Raw genomic sequence first — 18444 nt, 5'->3', positions numbered from 1 at the left:
CAAGCAAATCAACTACACAAGTTGCTCGTCTGTGTCTGACCCTGCTAAACCTACTTTAGCACAGAAATAAAGCTACAAGCCGGCCTTTGATCCTAAACTCACAATGGTATGATAACTTTTTATTCAGAGCCTGCCTACAAATTCATTAAGAAATATTGAATATGTTTCAACAATAAAAGGTTCTAGTACAAATTCCAATGTGGCAGGGTATGGCGGGGCACAGAGGGTGGGGTGGGAATCCAAGCAATTCTCAGAACACCAGCTGGCTGTCCTACAATTCAACTCAGTTCTGACACTATTTACCTCGAGACGGCACCAGATTCCACAGGTAAGGGTTCAGTCCTACAAAACTGCCTCCCCCAGGTCACCCCACTTCAAATGCCAGTCACAAGTTCAGATTGTTACCTATTACTTCTGACCAACTGGCTATAAATCACAGGTTCCCACTACCCCGTCCTCAGGTTCAATTAATTTGCTAGAGCCACTCACAGACTCAGAGAAACTATTACTTACTAGACTACCAGTTTATTATAAAAGGCTGTAACTCAAGAACAGCCATATGGAAAAGGTGCACAGGGCAAGGTATGTGGGAAGAGCTTCCATGCCCCTCCAGGTGCACCACTATTCCTGACTCCCCACATCCACATCAATCCAGAAGCTCTCTGAACCCTGTTCTTTTAGGTTTTTATGGAGGCTTCATTACATAGGCATCACTGAATACATCATTGACCACTGGTGACTGAACTCAACCTCCAGCGCCTCTCCCTTCCCTGGGGTTCTGGAAGATGGGACTGAAAGTTCCAATCCTCTAATTATATGGTTGGTTCTCCTGGCAACTAGGCCCCATCCTTAGGTCCAAGCGTTACCTCAAACATAACAAAAGACATCTTTACTACTCTCATCACTTAGAAAATTCCAAGGTGAATGACTAACGTGCACCACAAATATTAGAAATCATCACTGTCTCTGCTGGAAAGCAAAAGATGAAAACAAAAGACTCTCAGCCTTCAGGCTGTCTGGCCTAGAGGATATAACCTTTAGGGACTTTCACCTGTTACTGTTCTCGGCACAGACTGTCTTGCCGCTTTAGGATAGCCTCTATTAATTTCTAGTTATTTTTATTTTACACAAATTACCTTTTTCTCTTCCTGTGTTCTGGTTCTATCCAGCTAGTCCCCCTTCCCCTTTTTAGAAATAATTATAGCTGCCTACCTTTGTTATTTTAGCTTTTCTTATTAATTCAGTAATCATGTATTCATGTAGCCTGCATCTCTGTAGGGCTCTCTCGATTAACTTTTACTTTTAAGAGAAATTAGAACATTAGATCACAAATAAGAGATCCGTGAAAAGGTTCATTCCCTCAAAAGAGGAATCTAGATGCCTCCTTTTCCCCGATGAGCACTGCATAAGCTCCTTTTAAATCCCAAAGTGATCATTATTAGCACGATTTAGCTTGTTAGGAAAGACTCAGAGTAATTATTTAATAATCAGTCCTCGAAGGAACTCAGGAACCTTTAGGAGAGGAATAAGATTAGACCCCAAATCAGCTGAAACAATAGTATTTTACCACCTTATTTCCAAAACAATTGATAGACTAGATACCTGCCCACTATCTAGTCCTTAAAACAGGCACAGAAAAGAAAGCAAGGAAGAAAAAACCAATTTTTGCCCATTTAACCAGATCCCCCCACCATTTATTATTTCTCTCAGCTCCCTAATTGTTGAATTCTTGGTTCCTATATCCCAGCTTCAAAATCTGTCTCCAGTCTCCTTGATTTTGATAATTCCTTTATATGTTCTTAGATTTCAATCTCACGTTCTTTTTTAAAAAACTTTTACTGGAGTAGAGTTGATTTACAATGTTGTGTTTGTTTCAGGTGTACAGCAAAGTGACTCAGTTATACATATACATATACCCATTCTTTTTTAGATTCTCGATATCATGTTCTAATCTGAGTTTGGTTCACCTCTCTGATTTTGGCATATCTAATATTGTACAAACCTGTACTGGATACTATTTACTTATCTTCCTCCTCTTACTTCTTCATTAACTGAGGCTGTAAAATTCAGATCTATAAACTAAAACACAGGGTCTCCAACATAATCAACCACTCAAAAATCAGCCACCACTATGGTGTAACTGACAAATTTAAGAATATAAAAATGTAAAGCGTCTAATACAGTGTACCTGATCCAATAACGGATCAGTTCTAATATGCAGTCCATGAAGGAAGGAAGGAACAAATGAATGAACAAAGAAATGGAGAAAAGGAAATAGATTTGGAAGCTGCCTGTACATTTTTAGAATTTTAATTCTAACCTGTCTCTAGTATTTGAATAGTCATTTGCATATAGATCATCCTAACGGCTTCAGCCCAACATCATGAGAAATAAGGCTGAAATTAATTTCAAAATGGATTTTCAAGAGAGAGGTGGAGGCCTTATATGCAAGAAAACCCCATAACATCTCTTTGTTTTCTTCATTGGATCCTTATAATTCCCCAAGACTGGGAATGCATTAAACCCAAGACATACAAATGAAATTGGTCTCTGAATGACAAAGGCCAATCCATTTGCTTTTTATTCACTCAACAAATATATAATGAGAACCAACAATACGCTTTCACATAAAACACCAAAAGAAAATATTGGGCAAGTGAGGTCTACAAATACCAACTGGTCCTTTCAAGCAGGCCAGGCCTGACTCATTTACTCTAGCAATGCCATCTCTCCTTCAGCCCTCTAACATCCCCCTATAGTAAAACACCAACCTGAGTGTTATCTTCAGTAATAATTCTACATCACCTGAAGTTCCTCTCTCTTCAACAACACATCCAAAGTTAACATTGACATGATTTCAACCCACCCCCAGGAAAAATTCATGTCTGCTGTTTCTTAGTACTAAAGCATGATGGCCACCCATCTCCAACTCTATTTTCACCAATTATAGAGAAACCACCATTTAAAAATAACTGATTTCCCTCTAAGATCCTTCCTTTTTCAGAGAGCCTCGTTGTTCCACCCCTTCTACATGAAGAATTTCTTAACTATATTGTACATCAGAGAAGATGGACTAGACCTAACCAATCCTGGAGGCATAACAAAATCAGCAGAAATATCTTAGAAAAATATACTTCTAAGTTTTAAAAGACAAAAGTTAAACTTTCTCTGATTCTGAATGTTCCCTGGAGTATATTTTTTCAATGAATAAAAATCCTGTTTCAAACCATAGCGAGAGGTAGATTCAAGTGAAGAGACTGTGATGAGAAAATTTCGTTGCTGAATATTCACATCGATTTTTAGAAGAGACCTATGCTTTGCAAAATAAAACCTTTTATTACAACAGGCAGTCTATTATATAAATTTAGTAGATGCTTGAAACCCATTCCATTTAATATCGGAGAAGTTTTGTCTCCATTACTTGCTATATACAATATGTAATAATTTTATTCATTCTTTCATTCAAAACTACAATTTAGCCTTTTCTAAAATGCCAGGCATTGTGCCTAGGACTGGGGCTAAAACAGTACATAAAACAGACGTGATCTGCCATCATAGAACATAAAGTGAGTAAAGGATACTAACTACAATGGATTTGAAACGTAAAGATTGATAATGATTCCACAGAAGAGACTAGGAAAGACTAGTACTAGGTATATGGCCATGAGCCTCCCAAAGATGCCCATATCCAAATTCCCAGAACCTGTGACTGTTACATTACATAGCAAAAGGAACTTCTGCACAAGTAATTAAGGTGGGATGATTATCCTGAATAATATTGGTGGGCCCTATCTAATCACATGAGTCCTAAAAAGTGGAAAACTTTTCCTGACTGTGGTCAGAGAAAGAGATGTGAGGACAGAAGCAAGGTTAGAACAATGTGACACTGCTGTGTTTGAAGATGGAGGAAGAAGGCATTGAGCCAGGGAATGTGGGTGACCTCCAGAAACTGGAAAAGGCAAAGAAATGGATTCCTCCCTACAGTCTCCAGAAAAGAATGCAGCCCTACTGACACTTTCATTTCCAACCCATTGACACCTGTGTCAGACTCTTGACTTACACAGTTGTAAAATAATTATTGTGTTGTTTTTAAACCAAGTTTGTGATAATTTGTTACAGCAGCAATAGAAAACATATATATATTTAAACTAATATATATGTATATTTAGAATGAAAATATTAGAGCAAACATATATGATCATATGGTTAGGTGGCTGTTTTACTTGTTATAGACCCATCTGGACTCACATCCTGCTAATTTCTTACTAACGTGACAAGACATTGAACTTATTGAACCTAGAGCTTCAGTCAAAAAATGATCGAGACTTGCTGATCTGTTAAGGAAGTTATTTAGACTCAAACTGGTCATGTGAACTGAGCCTGAGAACAACATAAACTGCGTTTATTCCCCACTACTGAACTGCTCTGGACTCAATAAACTTGCAAAATTTGAAGCCTTGAAGTCACATTCACATAAAAGATCCACAGATCCTGATGAGAGTTAATTGTGCTTTAACTTCTCCTGGTTATCTTTACTGCATCTGAATTATATTTAAGCATTTACTTGATCAACATAGGTCAATAACAAAAGCTCCAAACTAATCTGAAAAGCAAATCAGGCCCACCAAATGAGACACAACATTCCTTAAACTAGGAAGTTGAGGACTTAAGTATGAGAGTCGTCCTAAAATTTTTGAGCAAACTGAGAAAGTTTTGAGTTCAGCTAGTTTCAGGGAAGTACATTCCCTTCCGTTAAAGCTGAAGAAACAGTTATAGAGAAGCATTATTGGTGATAGAAACCTAGAGCATTATTGGTGATAGAAACCTGGAAATGTGTTCTGATAATACACCCACCCCACAGTTTTTCCAGATTGGTTCCTGCTTTTTAATTCCAATATTCATTGGCTTGGTCAGATAGTCACATTAAGCCTAAAATTCTGCACTTTTATATAAAAAGGAACTATTATACTGTTTTTCGAGTGCTTTTCATAATGATATAATTGCATATTTTTGTTTATTAATAGGTTGTACTTATCAATAAAATGTTAATATATAAATGGGTTTCTGATCCTGTGAACCACTGCTGTATAACTTAACTCCTGCTCTCATCTCTACACCAACAAGAGGGCAGGTCACCAGACATTACCCGCACACACGGTAAGTCTTTCATTCCCTGAAGAAAAATGCCTTCCTCAACAAGTACTTAACATTATGCCCTGGGAAAAAGCAATATATAAATATTTTTAGATCACCCACAGAACAAGTTTTCTCACCTCTGTGCTCGCTCTTTCTTGTATTCCTGTTCTCACTATTAACCCTCCCTACATTTTCTCCACAGTTATCATATAAATAAATAATTACAAATTAATTGCTTCAGGCACATTGCCATTTTAATTTTAAAAACTGAGAAGCAAGTGCTAATTCAATTCACCTGTACCCAAATAGTAATTACTGAGCACCTGCTACCTGAAAGGCTCAGTGGCAGGGCCAGGGACACAGCCCTCGCTCTCCTAGAGCTTCTGACCAGTGGAGAAGGCAACACAGGAATTCCACCAGGAATGAGAGTTATAAAGGGGAAGGTGCCATGAGGGAGAGATATTTCAGGGGATGTTTGTACTCCTTTGCCGGAAGGAGAGAAGAGGAAACATGGGGGAGAGAGGAAGGAAGAAGAAAGTCTCCATCAGGCATGAAGAGTAGTGCAATCTAATCAATTAAATAAGTGAGAAATATTTGAATTCCTACAATTAAGTCTACCCTTAAAATTTAAAATTAAAATAATTATCTGGACAAGCTAAAAAAAAGCTACTTACCTTTGATCTCAATTATTTGGATATTATAGACGGAAGAGTCTTTCCACTTCACTCTTCTAACACAGAACTTACCTTTTATAAACCAAAATATCTAACAGAAGGATATTAGTAACATAAATAAGTTTTGTATACTTGACAAATGGGCCTTGAAACTGAACATCAGATTAAAACCTCATTAAGAAAAAAAGCAGTAAATGTACAAAAGTGCATACATGTTTTCAGTGCCTCACTTAGCATATTTGATACCCAGATACTTTTTAAATGCCCCCGTCCTCTATATGACAAAATTACTTTTCAGTGATAATCATTATTTTCCTGATTTGTTCTTTAAAGCAATTGACAATTTTCAGAAGGAAAACAAATTTCAAAGTTACTATTCAAATTGAATGAAATATTTCATGTATGAAATTTACATTTACCTAACAAAAATATTACCCCCTGCAATTCACACTGTTCCATTGTTATAATTTTAAAATTTAAATTAAAATTCCAAGTGATCACATGAAATAACAGAATTAAAGTAACTCTAGTTCTCTGTCTTTACAATCACTGTCATCATTGTTTATTCTGAATCTGCTGTTTAAATCCATAAAGAATATAATGTTTACCGAAGGCTAGTCATAAAAATGTGTTAATTTGAATCATACATACACATATGTTATTAAAACTCAACAATAACTACAGCAATTATTTAGGATTTAGAGAAAAAACGAATTTATGAAAAACATTATCACTGACTTAGAGAACTGCTGGTGCAGACCAACTTTTAGTTGGCTTTATTATTTTTTATAAATTTCTAGAGGCAATGCATCTTCTTAATGATCGCACCCAGGGCAGAATGTGCCCATCACTTCACCCTTTGTATGAACAGTTTTTAACCCAAAGTTGAAGAAAGCCATAAAATCACCATTATTTTTATATGGTATATGTTTACTACGTACAACAGCAACTTCAGCGTCCTGCCACTGGGCAAAAGGCAGCATGCTCAGAAAGGAGCCCTGTGTTTGGCTTTTAATGCTCTGCTATCACAGTTTTGAAAGTCTTAACAATTTTACGTTTCAATTTGTGTAGATAAGTGAAGTCTGATGGGGCAATAAAGCATACGCCCTAGACTTAACATGCAGTCCTGCCTCCCAGTGCCTTCAAGAGACAGGTCCTCAGCCACCTGCTCCACAACCCAGCAATTGCTGCCACCCTCCATTCCTGGTGGGGCCCTTGGTACAAGGCAGGATGGGTGGGGGTTACGGGGTAAGGCTAAAGAAATCTGTGAGGGTCTATGTGCTCCCAAAAGTCCAAAAGTATCCCTATACCCTAGAGAACCAAACAACCAAACATTAAATAGCAAATAAAAATAACCTTTCTTGGGTCAATAAAGACTGTAAAAAAAAGGAAAAAACTTTCTTTTTTTCCCGGCTTTTGAACAGGCCTTACATTTTCATTTTGCACTGGGCACTGGGCTCCACAATTACGTGGCCATCCCTGCCTATGTATGTGGGTGAGTGTGTGCATGTGCATCTGTTATGTTTGTATTTAAAAGAATAGAATAACTTTCTTTATATTTAATAAAGTAAATTTATCTATAATTTATAGATAAAATAAACTTATGTATAACTTTACCATATTTTACCTATAAAATGAAACTACTAATTTGAATAGTTTACAGATCAGGGGAGAAGGAATTCCAACAGAATATTACCTTCTGAGTTTCTTGTAACTCATGAATTCTCTTTAAAAATCTTTAAAAATATCTTATATGCTAAAAATTGTGATATTCCAGCTTCAGAAGCAGGACATGACATTACTAATATGGTCCTCTTATTAACAAAACCTGCTTTACAACTGTGATTTTTTGACAGGCAAGAGATTTTTGGTCAGAAGCCAAAGTCATCAAATATTAAGAGTGTGGAGATACATCAAATGTGTTGAAGCCTAAAACTCACTAATTTTAGCACATTTGAATTATTCACATAAATTACTTATACTGAAAAATCCTAACTCTTCAATCTCACACCTAAAAAATCGTATGCTTTGTCACTAATCATTTTCAAAATATACCCTCATAACTCTTGAATTATTCCATTTATAATAAAGCAGATGAACAAAATATTCCCATTATAAATTTTTCTTTTTTTTACCTCTATTATTTAAGGAGTCAATATCCATGATCAATATATAACTGACGATGTCTTCCTTATTTTAAAAATATAACTAAGTTTTGAATGTAAGAGTAGTCATAGATACTCCATAGATGGATGTAGATATATATACAAAAAGAATATATCATAAATATATATATATGAAATTATATCAAAAGGACCTTGAAACAAATACTTTTGCATTTGTCTAAATTTAGACATTGTTTCTAACATTCCTGAGAGATGGCTAAAATTGCAAAAAATCTATGACATTGTCACATTTGAAAAAGGTTAAAAGCGATCCAAATTACACCTTCAAAAATGGTCCCTGATCCCTACAGCATTGACTTTATCCCAATACCATCTAAATTCTAACTTTGTTATTCACCAACATAATCCGGAGCAACCTGCCCTTTTCTTTGTCTTCTTTTTATCCTTTAAACTGATGCGCAACTCCAGTTTCCTTTCTCCAATCCTGACTGCCTTCTTCAACTAGTATTTAGATACTGTCTCAAGCAAAACAATCACGTATAAATAACCTTCTGGTTGAATTCCATCCCTAGAAACTCCTGTCTCCTTGCTGCACTCTGGGAGCAACCCACGCAGAATGCACCCAAAGGCCAATCCATGTAAAATCAGGTACTCATTTGTAATTTATCAGATTTTGTACACCGAAAGAACCTCAGCACATACCCAATGGACGGGGTGGGGGAAAACCAGTTACCTACATTGTTCATGTACTCTGAAAGCAGGTCCTGGAGAGCCTGGCGAATGGCATTGCATTCTGCGATAATTCGCTCCCGATGGAAATCCCTCGTGCATGAAGAGTCAGCCAACAGAGCAGCCCCACTGATAATGGCTTCGAGGCGTTTCTCTAGGGATGGTCTTGTTTCCTCCTCAGTCACTGTGAGTGGATCCAAGACAATTAAATTCTAAAGGAAAAACACATTTAGATGGTTAGAACTCCATGATATTCTATTTTTAGGAAAAAATAATTAGTATTTTGTTTTCACATTTGGAATTCATATGTGATGATAAAGACAACTGTGCTTTTACTGCCTCACCCAGTTCATGTATCATTCTATAAAGCAATTATTATTCAGGGCAGTGACAAAAATTGTGAAATTATGAGCATTGATTCTAGTGTCAGCCAAATCTGTATTCAAATCTTGCCCTTCCCATTCACTAATGGTGTGAGCTCACTCAGGTGTCTTATGTACTGTAAGCCTCACCTTCCTGATGTGTAAAACTGGAATATTAACATTGTTTATCTCATAAAACTGCTGTAAGAATGATATGAATGCTTAATACAGTGTCTGGCACATATTAACAGTTCTTTACAATTGTCATTTTCATTTAGCACTTCATTGTTTACAAAATATTTTCACGTATATTATCTCATCTTGACAACACTATAAAGAGGTGGGCAGTAAAGATATTGTTAACCACTCATTTCAATTGATGGTGAGTGAGGCTGAGACTGTCTTGCCCAAGGTCATTAAGCTATTAAATGGTGAAGCTCAAAGAAGTATTAAGGTCTTATAACACCTAATTCAATACTGTTTTCGTTATGCCTCACTGTAAGTCATACAATCTAATTAACCTTAATACTAACGTATCAAAGAGAATTCTAAATTTTAATTATTCATTTTAAAAGTAAAATTCCATCTTCCTGTTGATTATAACTTCCAGCCATTTCCCACCATTGAAATCTGACATGGTATTTTTAAGGTTTCCTTTAGATATGTCTTCAGGCAACAGAAGTCAAGATAATCTACAGACTTTGAAGAAAAGGTGGAGAAGATGAGGCTCTAAGGATCCTTTCTTAAAATACAGAGAGGAAGCCTTTCAAGGTTTGAGCATAATGTCATAATTGGAGAACTAGTTAGTATAAAATGAAAGCTCTCTGTAGAACCTTTAACATAAAATGAAATCATATAGTGAACTTCAGAATGTGTGTGCATGTGTGAGTCTTTACACACAAATATACACACTGAAAATCATTGATCTTCAGAGTGCACAATCATATATATTTACATATATAGAGAGGTATATGTATATTGTGTGTGTCTATTGTGTATAGATATAATCTTACACTGATGGTTGTACTATATCATGTTATGATAAATATTAGGGGATCTAAAGTAGCCAGGATAAAATTTTAAAAGCTACAGCTCTAGGCCAAGTTAGAGAGAGAAAATCATTATGGAAAGAAAAATAATATTAAAACAATTATACAAAAAGAAAAAATAGTACTGTGTAATGTTCACATATTATATGATATAATGTAAAATATAAACTAGAAATAGATCTTATAGAAAATTGTTTAAATATCTTAAAATTATTCAGAAGAATTCTTCCTTTCATGCCTCTATTTCCTTCCTATTTTTCTACTTCTTTACTGAGTATCTCCATTTTTCTCTTTTAGATGGAAACAAATTTTTAAAAAGAAATGAATTTTACAAATGCCAAATTTAACATTTTCTTTATCCAATGCATAATTTTTTTGGTGAGACGATAATCCCAACCATGGGCTTGCCCATCAGACAAGGATTCATTTACATCTAAATATACCTCCTTATTTCATTTGCCATTTTTACCATGTCCTCTTTGGCTCACTAATTTAGTACAAACATTACACTCCAATTTTCATAACAATAATTGACCAATTAAAACCTTTTTGAAAATGTCCCTCCAATGTGACATCATCATTAAGAAGAGAACTGAGGGCAAGAGAATTTTTCTTTGATTGCTCAAATGCAATTAGTAGATGTGATAGGGACAGTTAACCTGTTTCCAGCATTGTAATGATAGGAAAAGTTGATTAAATTTGAAATCTATACACCTATAAGTATTACAAGAAGAAACTAGTAATTTTAGGTGTTCTGGCTGTGATTTCATGTCAGAAAACATCCTCTATTGTAGGAATAAGTTCATCCCAGTTCCTGCTCTCCACAGCCATTCCCCAAACTATCCTAGCCTCTGGATTTTTACTTGTTTGTTGACTTTTAAGACTCAGATTCTTCAAGCTCATCTAAACTCAAAACATTGCCTGCTCTGATGTCTGATACTCACATGCAGCCTCTTGATTCTACCTAAATCTAATGTCACCCTATTCATATCCTATAGAAGTTTTCACTAACTTTGTCACTGAGTCAATTAAAAGGTGAGGTTATTTAAATAACTTTAATGTTCTATGAAATATCACTGGATATTTGAGACCTACTGAAATAAAGAATGATCTCTTCTGGACATCAGTGAGATGATGAAATAGGAAGTTCCATATGTCATACCCCTAAAGAAATACTGATTTTAACAATAACAATAATGAGAATACCTTTACGAAAGCCTGGGAGAACAACTGAGAGGTTCCAGTAACCACGTGGAGCAAAAACATCAAAGAACAGAAGCACTGAAGAGGATAAGAAGAACAGTTTCATTTTACCCATGTCACCTCTCTCCCAAGGCAACACAGCTCAGACCAAGAGACTCACCTTGGCCTGCAACTTCTCCCATTGGGAAAAGTGAAAACAAAGTGAACACTTGGCTCCCCAGCCTTGCAGGAAGGTGTCCAAGAGTCCCATTTCCATCTCTCCACACCCAGAACATTGAGAGGACTGAAATAGCTAAATAATCTGGGGACAGCAAAGAGTAGAGAAAAAGGGTAGGAGCTCACAGAAACCAGTATACAGATATCAACCACCAGCAGCAGATCCTACTAACTAGATTACAGACTCTAATAAGAGCCCTGACCATGAACCCAGTAGGACCCCCACCTGCAGACCCCATGATTAGCCACTGTGCACCATGCAGTGCTCCATGCAGTCCCCTCTTGTAGCCAACATGCCATGCTCCTCTGCAGACAATGCGTGCGAGCTCCCACAGACAGCACACGGATATTGGCATCCAGCTGAATCTGCTGGATTGGGAAAAGGGGCCCAATGCTGAACAAACACTTCAGGGTACTGCCCTAGAGAAAATAAATAGGAGGCTCTCAACACCTGGCCTGGCTTTGTGGGATCAAAAGAAGGCACAGGGCTTCCCTGGTGGTGCAGTGGTTGAGAGTCTGCCTGCCGATGCAGGGGACACGGGTTCGTGCCCCAGTCCGGGAAGATCCCACATGCCGCGGAGCGGCTGGGCCCGTGAGCCATGGCCGCTGAGCCTGCGCGTCCGGAGCCTGTGCTCCGCAACGGGAGAGGCCACAACAGTGAGAGGCCCGTGTACCGCAAAAAAAAAAAAAAAAAGAGAGAGAAGGCACAGAGTCTAAGACTTCTTCACAGGGAACAAGAGGAATGGAGCAAGTGCATCCATAGAAAGAATCTAAGAGACCCCCAGTATCTCTGGCAAGGCTGACTCATGAAGACCTTTCTCCCTGAAGCTAGTCAGTAAAACCTGGAGAAAAGTGACTGCTTCTTCAAATGTGAAGACAGGAATACAAGGTTTCAAGGAACATGAAGACTCAAAGAAATATGATATTACCAAAGGAACAAAATAAACTCCAGTAGCTGACCCCAAAGAAATGGAGATTTATTAATTGCCTGAAAAAGAATTCAAAATAATCATCTTAAAGAAGCTCAGTTAGATTAAAAAGAACACAGATAGACAACTCAACAAAATCAGGAAAATAATACATGAGTAAAATGAGAAGTTTCATAAAAAGATACCGTAAAAAAAGAACCAAACAGAAATCCTGGAGCTGAAGAATATAATGAATGAACTACAAATCCATTAGAGAGACTAAACAACAGACTAGAGCATGCAGAAGAAAAGATCAGTGAACTCAAGGACAGATCATTTGAAATTATCTAGTCAGAGTTACAAAAAGAAAAAACAATTAAAAAGAATTAATAAAGCCTACAGCACCACTTATGGTGGACTATAGACATATACAAAGCATGCCATCTGACAGCATCAGAATATATATTCTCAAGTATACACAGAACATTCTCCAGGATAGATCATATGTTAAGCCATAAAACTGGTCTTAAATTTAAGACTGAAATCATATCGAGTATCTTTTTCACCCACATGATATGTGCAATAATAAAAGGAAGCAATAATAGGAGTAAAATTAGAAAATTCACGTATATATTACAACTAAACAACACATTCCTGAACAACCAATGGATCAAAGAAGAAATCAAAGGAAAATTTTAAAATATCTTGAGACAAATGAAAATAACATACAAAAACTTATGACATGTTGCAAAAGCAGTTTTAAGAGAAAAGTTAATAGCAATAAATGCCTACATTAAGAAAAAAAGAAAGACCTAAAAAAAACAACCAAACTTTACACCTCAAGAAACTAGAACTAGAAGAACAAACTAAGCCCAAAGTTAAAGAAGGAAGGAAATAATGAAGATGAAAACAAATAAATGGAATAGAAACTAGAAAAACAACAGAAAAGAACAACAAAAAATTAGTTGGTTTCATGAAAAGGTAAACAAAATTGCCAGACCTTTAGCTAGACTAACTAAAAAAAAAAAGAGAGAAGACTCAAATAAATACAATTGTAAATGAAACAGGAGACACTACAATTGATTCCACAGAAATACAAAGAATTGTAAGAGATTATGATAAACAATTATGTAGCAACAAATTGGATAACCTAGAAGAAATGTGTAAACTCCTAGAAATACAAAGCCTACCAAGACTGAATCATGAAGTAATAGAAAATCTGGACAGATCAAGATTGAATCAATAATTTAAAATTTCCCAACAAAGAAAAAAACCAAGATCAGATGTTTCACTAGTGAATTCTATCAAACATATAAGAACTAATATCAATGCTGCTCACACTTTTCCAAAAAATTAAAGAGAAGGGAACATTTCCAGACTCATTTGGAGGCCAGCATTACCCTAATACTAAAGCTGCCTGATTTGGATACTTCAAGAAAAGAAAAGTACAGGCCAACATCCCTGACAAATATAGATGCAAAAATCCTCAACAAAATGCTAGCAAATTGAATCAACAGTATATTAAAATGTTCATACAGCATATCCAAGTGGATTTATCCCTGGGATGCAAGAATGGTACTACCTATGCAAATCAATAAATGTGATATACCACATTAACAGAATGAAGGATAAACATCATGTTTTCTCAGTAGGTGCTGCAAAAGCATTTAACATAATTCAACATCCTTCATGATAAAAATTCTCAACAAATTAGGTATACAAGGAATGTATATCATCACCATAAAGGCCATATATGACAAGCCCACCATTAACATCATAGTCAACAGTAAAAAGCTAAAAGCCTTTCCTCTAAGACCAAAACAAGACAAAGATGTCCATTCTTGCCATTTTTATTTAACATAGTACTGGAAGTACTAGCCAGAGCAATTGGACAAGAAACAGAAATAAAAGGCATCCAAATTGGAGAGGAAGAAGTAAAATTGTCTCTTTCGGCAGATGACATGATCCTATATATAGAAAACTCTAAAGATACCACCAAAAAACTGTTAGAACTAATAATAAATTCAGTAAAATTGCATAATAAAAATCAACAATATAAAATCAGTTACATTTCTATATACTAATAATGATTATTCAGTAAATACTTTGGAATAATTTAACCAAGGAGGTCATAGATCTGTATACTGACAACTGTAAAGCATTGATTAAAGAAACTAAAGAATAAACTAAAATAATAAACAAATAAATAAATAGAAGGATATCCCATGTTCATGGATTGGAAGAATTAATATTGTTAAAATGTCGATAAAACCCAAAGCAATCTACCAATTCAATACAATTCCTACCAAAATTCCAAAGGCATTATTCACAGAAGTAGAAAAAGCAATGCTACAATTCATACGGAATTACAAAAGACCCCCCAATAGTCAAAACAGTCTTGAGGAAGGAAGACAAAGCTGGAGGCATCACACTTCCTGATTTCAAACTATATTACAAAGCTGTGGTAATAAAAACAGTATGATACTGGCATAAAAGCTGCCACATGGACCAACATAACAGGAGAGAGAGCCCAAAAATAAACCCATGCTTACCACAGTCAATGATCTTCAACAATGGTTCCAACAGCACAAAATGGGGAAAGTATAATCTCTTTAATAAATGGTGCCAGTAAAACTGGATAATTGCACGCATATTTACTAAGACCTTATGTTAAGTGTTCTTACCATAAACTATTAATAATAATAATAAAAACAATAATAATAAAGGGAGTCAGAGGAACCTTTGGGTGGTGAAGGCCTTGATAGTGGTGGTGGTTTCACAAGTGTATACTTATGCCCCAAATCATCTAGTTGTATACATTAAACATGACCAGCTTTTTATATATCAATCATACTGCAATAAAGTAGTTTATAAAAAGGAAACAAAGCTCATCCTAATAAAATAACAATCTCTTCTGAACTAGTATAGCAGTGTGTTGAAACACTCTTTCAGTATGTTTTCATGGCATTAACTTCATGAAAGACAAACAACTGGATGCTTTATTTTCAGGATCCCACTCTAATGAATGTAGAACATATTTTCTCTTTTTTCTAGGTTCTGCCCAATATAAACTTACCTCCCTAACACTTTGAATGCTGACAAGAAAATATTTTTTTCAAAAAAGTAAGAGTCCTAACTTCATTATCTTCTGTTGGATTGCTGCATTTTAGGAGGCAGTATAGTTAAAGGATTACGAGATCTAGGAGCAGTTAGCATGGGTTTGAATCCTGGCTCATTAGCTATGAGAAAATTTATCTATGTTGTTATCATCCTCCATATTCTCAATTTTATATAAACTCCAATCCACCCACTTTCTACTACTCTGGGGAAACTGAGATGAGATCATCTGGGAAACCTCTCTATTTACTTCTATCTCAATATGCTTTTCCGTCCATTTTTTCTTCTCATCTGTCTTCAAGGAAGATCTCTCCTTTTCCCTCTCCCTTTCCCTCTCTCTCTTTTCCCCCCCAACCACCACTTTCTTTTCAAGGCTAACTTCTCTTTCTGTGCTCTTATCTCAAGCCTTCTTCAGTTATTCCTTTCTTATATTTTGAGTCAATCTTCAGAGCCTACTACGTACCAGATAGTAGGAATGGGTAATAAAATTGAGAGCATCCCTGCTCACTTCACAGGGCTCACAGCCTAGAGGTACTGACAAATATTCACCAAATAATCACATAAATATCACTATTTAACTATAATGTAGATGTGTGATATAAATAAAAAGAATATGAAAGTTTATAAATTAACCAGGCATACCTCTGGGCAATTTGGTGCATAATCAAGATGATTAAAGGCAAAGCAGATGTAAGTTCCAGAGAACTCACAGGATTCTCAGGGAGGGCTTTGGATTTCGACAGAACATGGAATTGAAATTTTGGAGTTAATCTTATCCAGATCTTATTTTATCAGGTCAACTTGAACAGACATCTGGGTTATAATTATGTGAAACTTAAACCAAGAGGCAGAATACTCTGAAGCCTGAAAACAAACAAAAGGGAAGAGACGGATTCTACCCCTAAAATAATATAGTTAAAGCATCCAATTTGAACATAAAAAGACACCGAAAACTGTCTAAAAGGCAAGGAAAAGGGCTGTTCAATCAGAAAGAGAATATATGTTACATTTATCTATAGAACAGGACTATAGGAAAATCAGATCCTGTGAAAGAATGATAAAGTTGTAAAATCATATGCATACTCATAGGTATTTTAAAATATAAAAGATATATATGACCCAGGACTGAGAGTGTGATAACCAACCCAAATAATGATACAGGGAATAACTTAATATGTACTAAATATTTTACTGGAGTAGTTGTAGTTTAAATCATCATTGCTGATCATTTTTTTTCTTTGCCCACTAAAGCCTATCTATCAGGAAAGAACTACAATGTAAGGGTTATTTTATTCAATATGAGTTACCATGAAAGAAAATCCGGTGGCCTTGAGAAACATAGAAATGTTAACTTTTGAGAAGACTGAGATCCTGGCTCTCATGTATTTGGAAGTGAACAATGTAAGGTGAATCTATACAAAATAAGTTGGAAAGATTGCCAGAATACATTGTAGAATAAAAAAAAAAGTTGCAGAATGATATGTGCAGTGGCATCATATATATTAAAAAACAAGCATACTATCATACTTGAGATTTTCTCTGAGTACATAAAAGTATTTTGGAGCCTAGGAAAAAGTTTAAGTAAACATACCAGTGCCATGACAATTGCTATCTCTGAAAAGAACCGGATTGGAGTGGTGGTCAAATTTTTAATTTTATGATTATAGCCTAATTGTGTATTACTTCTGAAACTTAAAACTAATTTAAAAAAATTAAAATTCTTAAAATTTTAAAAAGAAAATGGCAATTATGAATCAAAGACATTATTATTTTGGATTCTAGATATTAATCAACTATTTTGGAATCATAATAGAAAAATGTTTCCATTAATTATCAGAATGAAATATGATATTAAGTTTTCATATTAATTAGCTTGAAGGATTTTAATTTTGTTATGTTGGGTTTCATCATTACAAATATGTTTGGTTAATACATGTCTTTTAAAAAATAAAGACATGACCTCAAAGTACCAGGGCACTCTTTATCAGTCAGCTTAGAAGTCAGAACACCTGAGTGTGAATCTTGGCCTTTCACTCACATTAAGAGAGTGATTTAAACTTCCTAAGCCTTTATTTCACCACTGTAAAGTAGGGAAAATAAAACCTGCACCTTTCATATAGGATTTTATTTAATGTAGCTTTATAACACATTTTAATAACTGGTGGTATAGGTCTCACCTCAGTTTCTTGCTAATATTGTTTTTACCTCTACATGCACTACCATCTATTCCTGATGATCAGTGAATAGAATGCTACAAAGGAAGCTACATTTGCTAAAACAGAATTCTCTATATACCACACAGATATGTATCAGATAGTCATTCATTCCACAAATATTTATTAATCATCTAATACACTTCAGATCCTGAGCAAGGCTTTGGTCATGCCTTACCAGGACATGTAGGCAGTTATAAAAAATCATTTAAGCAAGCTGAAGCATAAAACCAACAAGTTGGAAAAAGTTTTCTGTATGTTAATAAACATGATATAATAAACCCTATTCATTCACACACTCCATATGCTGTGAGGCGATTGATCCAATTTACATTCAAAACCCTAAAAGTCTTACACCTATTCTCCAAAGTGAAATTGTCTATCAAAAGAGATGTAGCTATGATTATAATCAAGTACCAACATTCTTCACAAAAACACATGCAGTGCTTCAAGTTGGGAGCAGCAGAAATAATAACCACATAGCACAAATAATGTTTCTCAAGCAACTACATTATCAATCTTCAGAGTGAGTGATGAAAATGGAACAAAATTCTCCTTATGATTATCAACAGAAAATGCTATTGACAGAACTCACAGGCTCTCCTTTGTCTGGTATATCTCTTATTTTAATGTTTCCACCTAAATAATCTAAAGAATGGAAGCTTCAGATATTAAAAATATAAAGGAAGGCAAAATGTCAGTAATAAACTA

At 35.4% G+C, this 18444-nt stretch overlaps 1 protein-coding gene across 1 annotated transcript in view; it reads right to left on the bottom strand.

Moving 5' to 3' along the window:
* Positions 1 to 18444, bottom strand: part of CTNNA3 (catenin alpha 3) — a 1614209-nt gene that overhangs the window by 1151449 nt on the left and 444316 nt on the right. The window contains exon 7 of the mRNA XM_060034928.1: positions 8674 to 8877. Within this exon, the coding sequence (XP_059890911.1) occupies positions 8674 to 8877 (204 nt within the window). The remainder of the gene's footprint in view (positions 1 to 8673; positions 8878 to 18444) is intronic.

The sequence above is a fragment of the Delphinus delphis genome, chromosome 16 (genome assembly GCF_949987515.2).
Source record: "Delphinus delphis chromosome 16, mDelDel1.2, whole genome shotgun sequence".
Classification (NCBI taxonomy): domain Eukaryota; kingdom Metazoa; phylum Chordata; class Mammalia; order Artiodactyla; family Delphinidae; genus Delphinus; species Delphinus delphis.
This window is presented reverse-complemented; position numbering and strand designations above follow the sequence as displayed.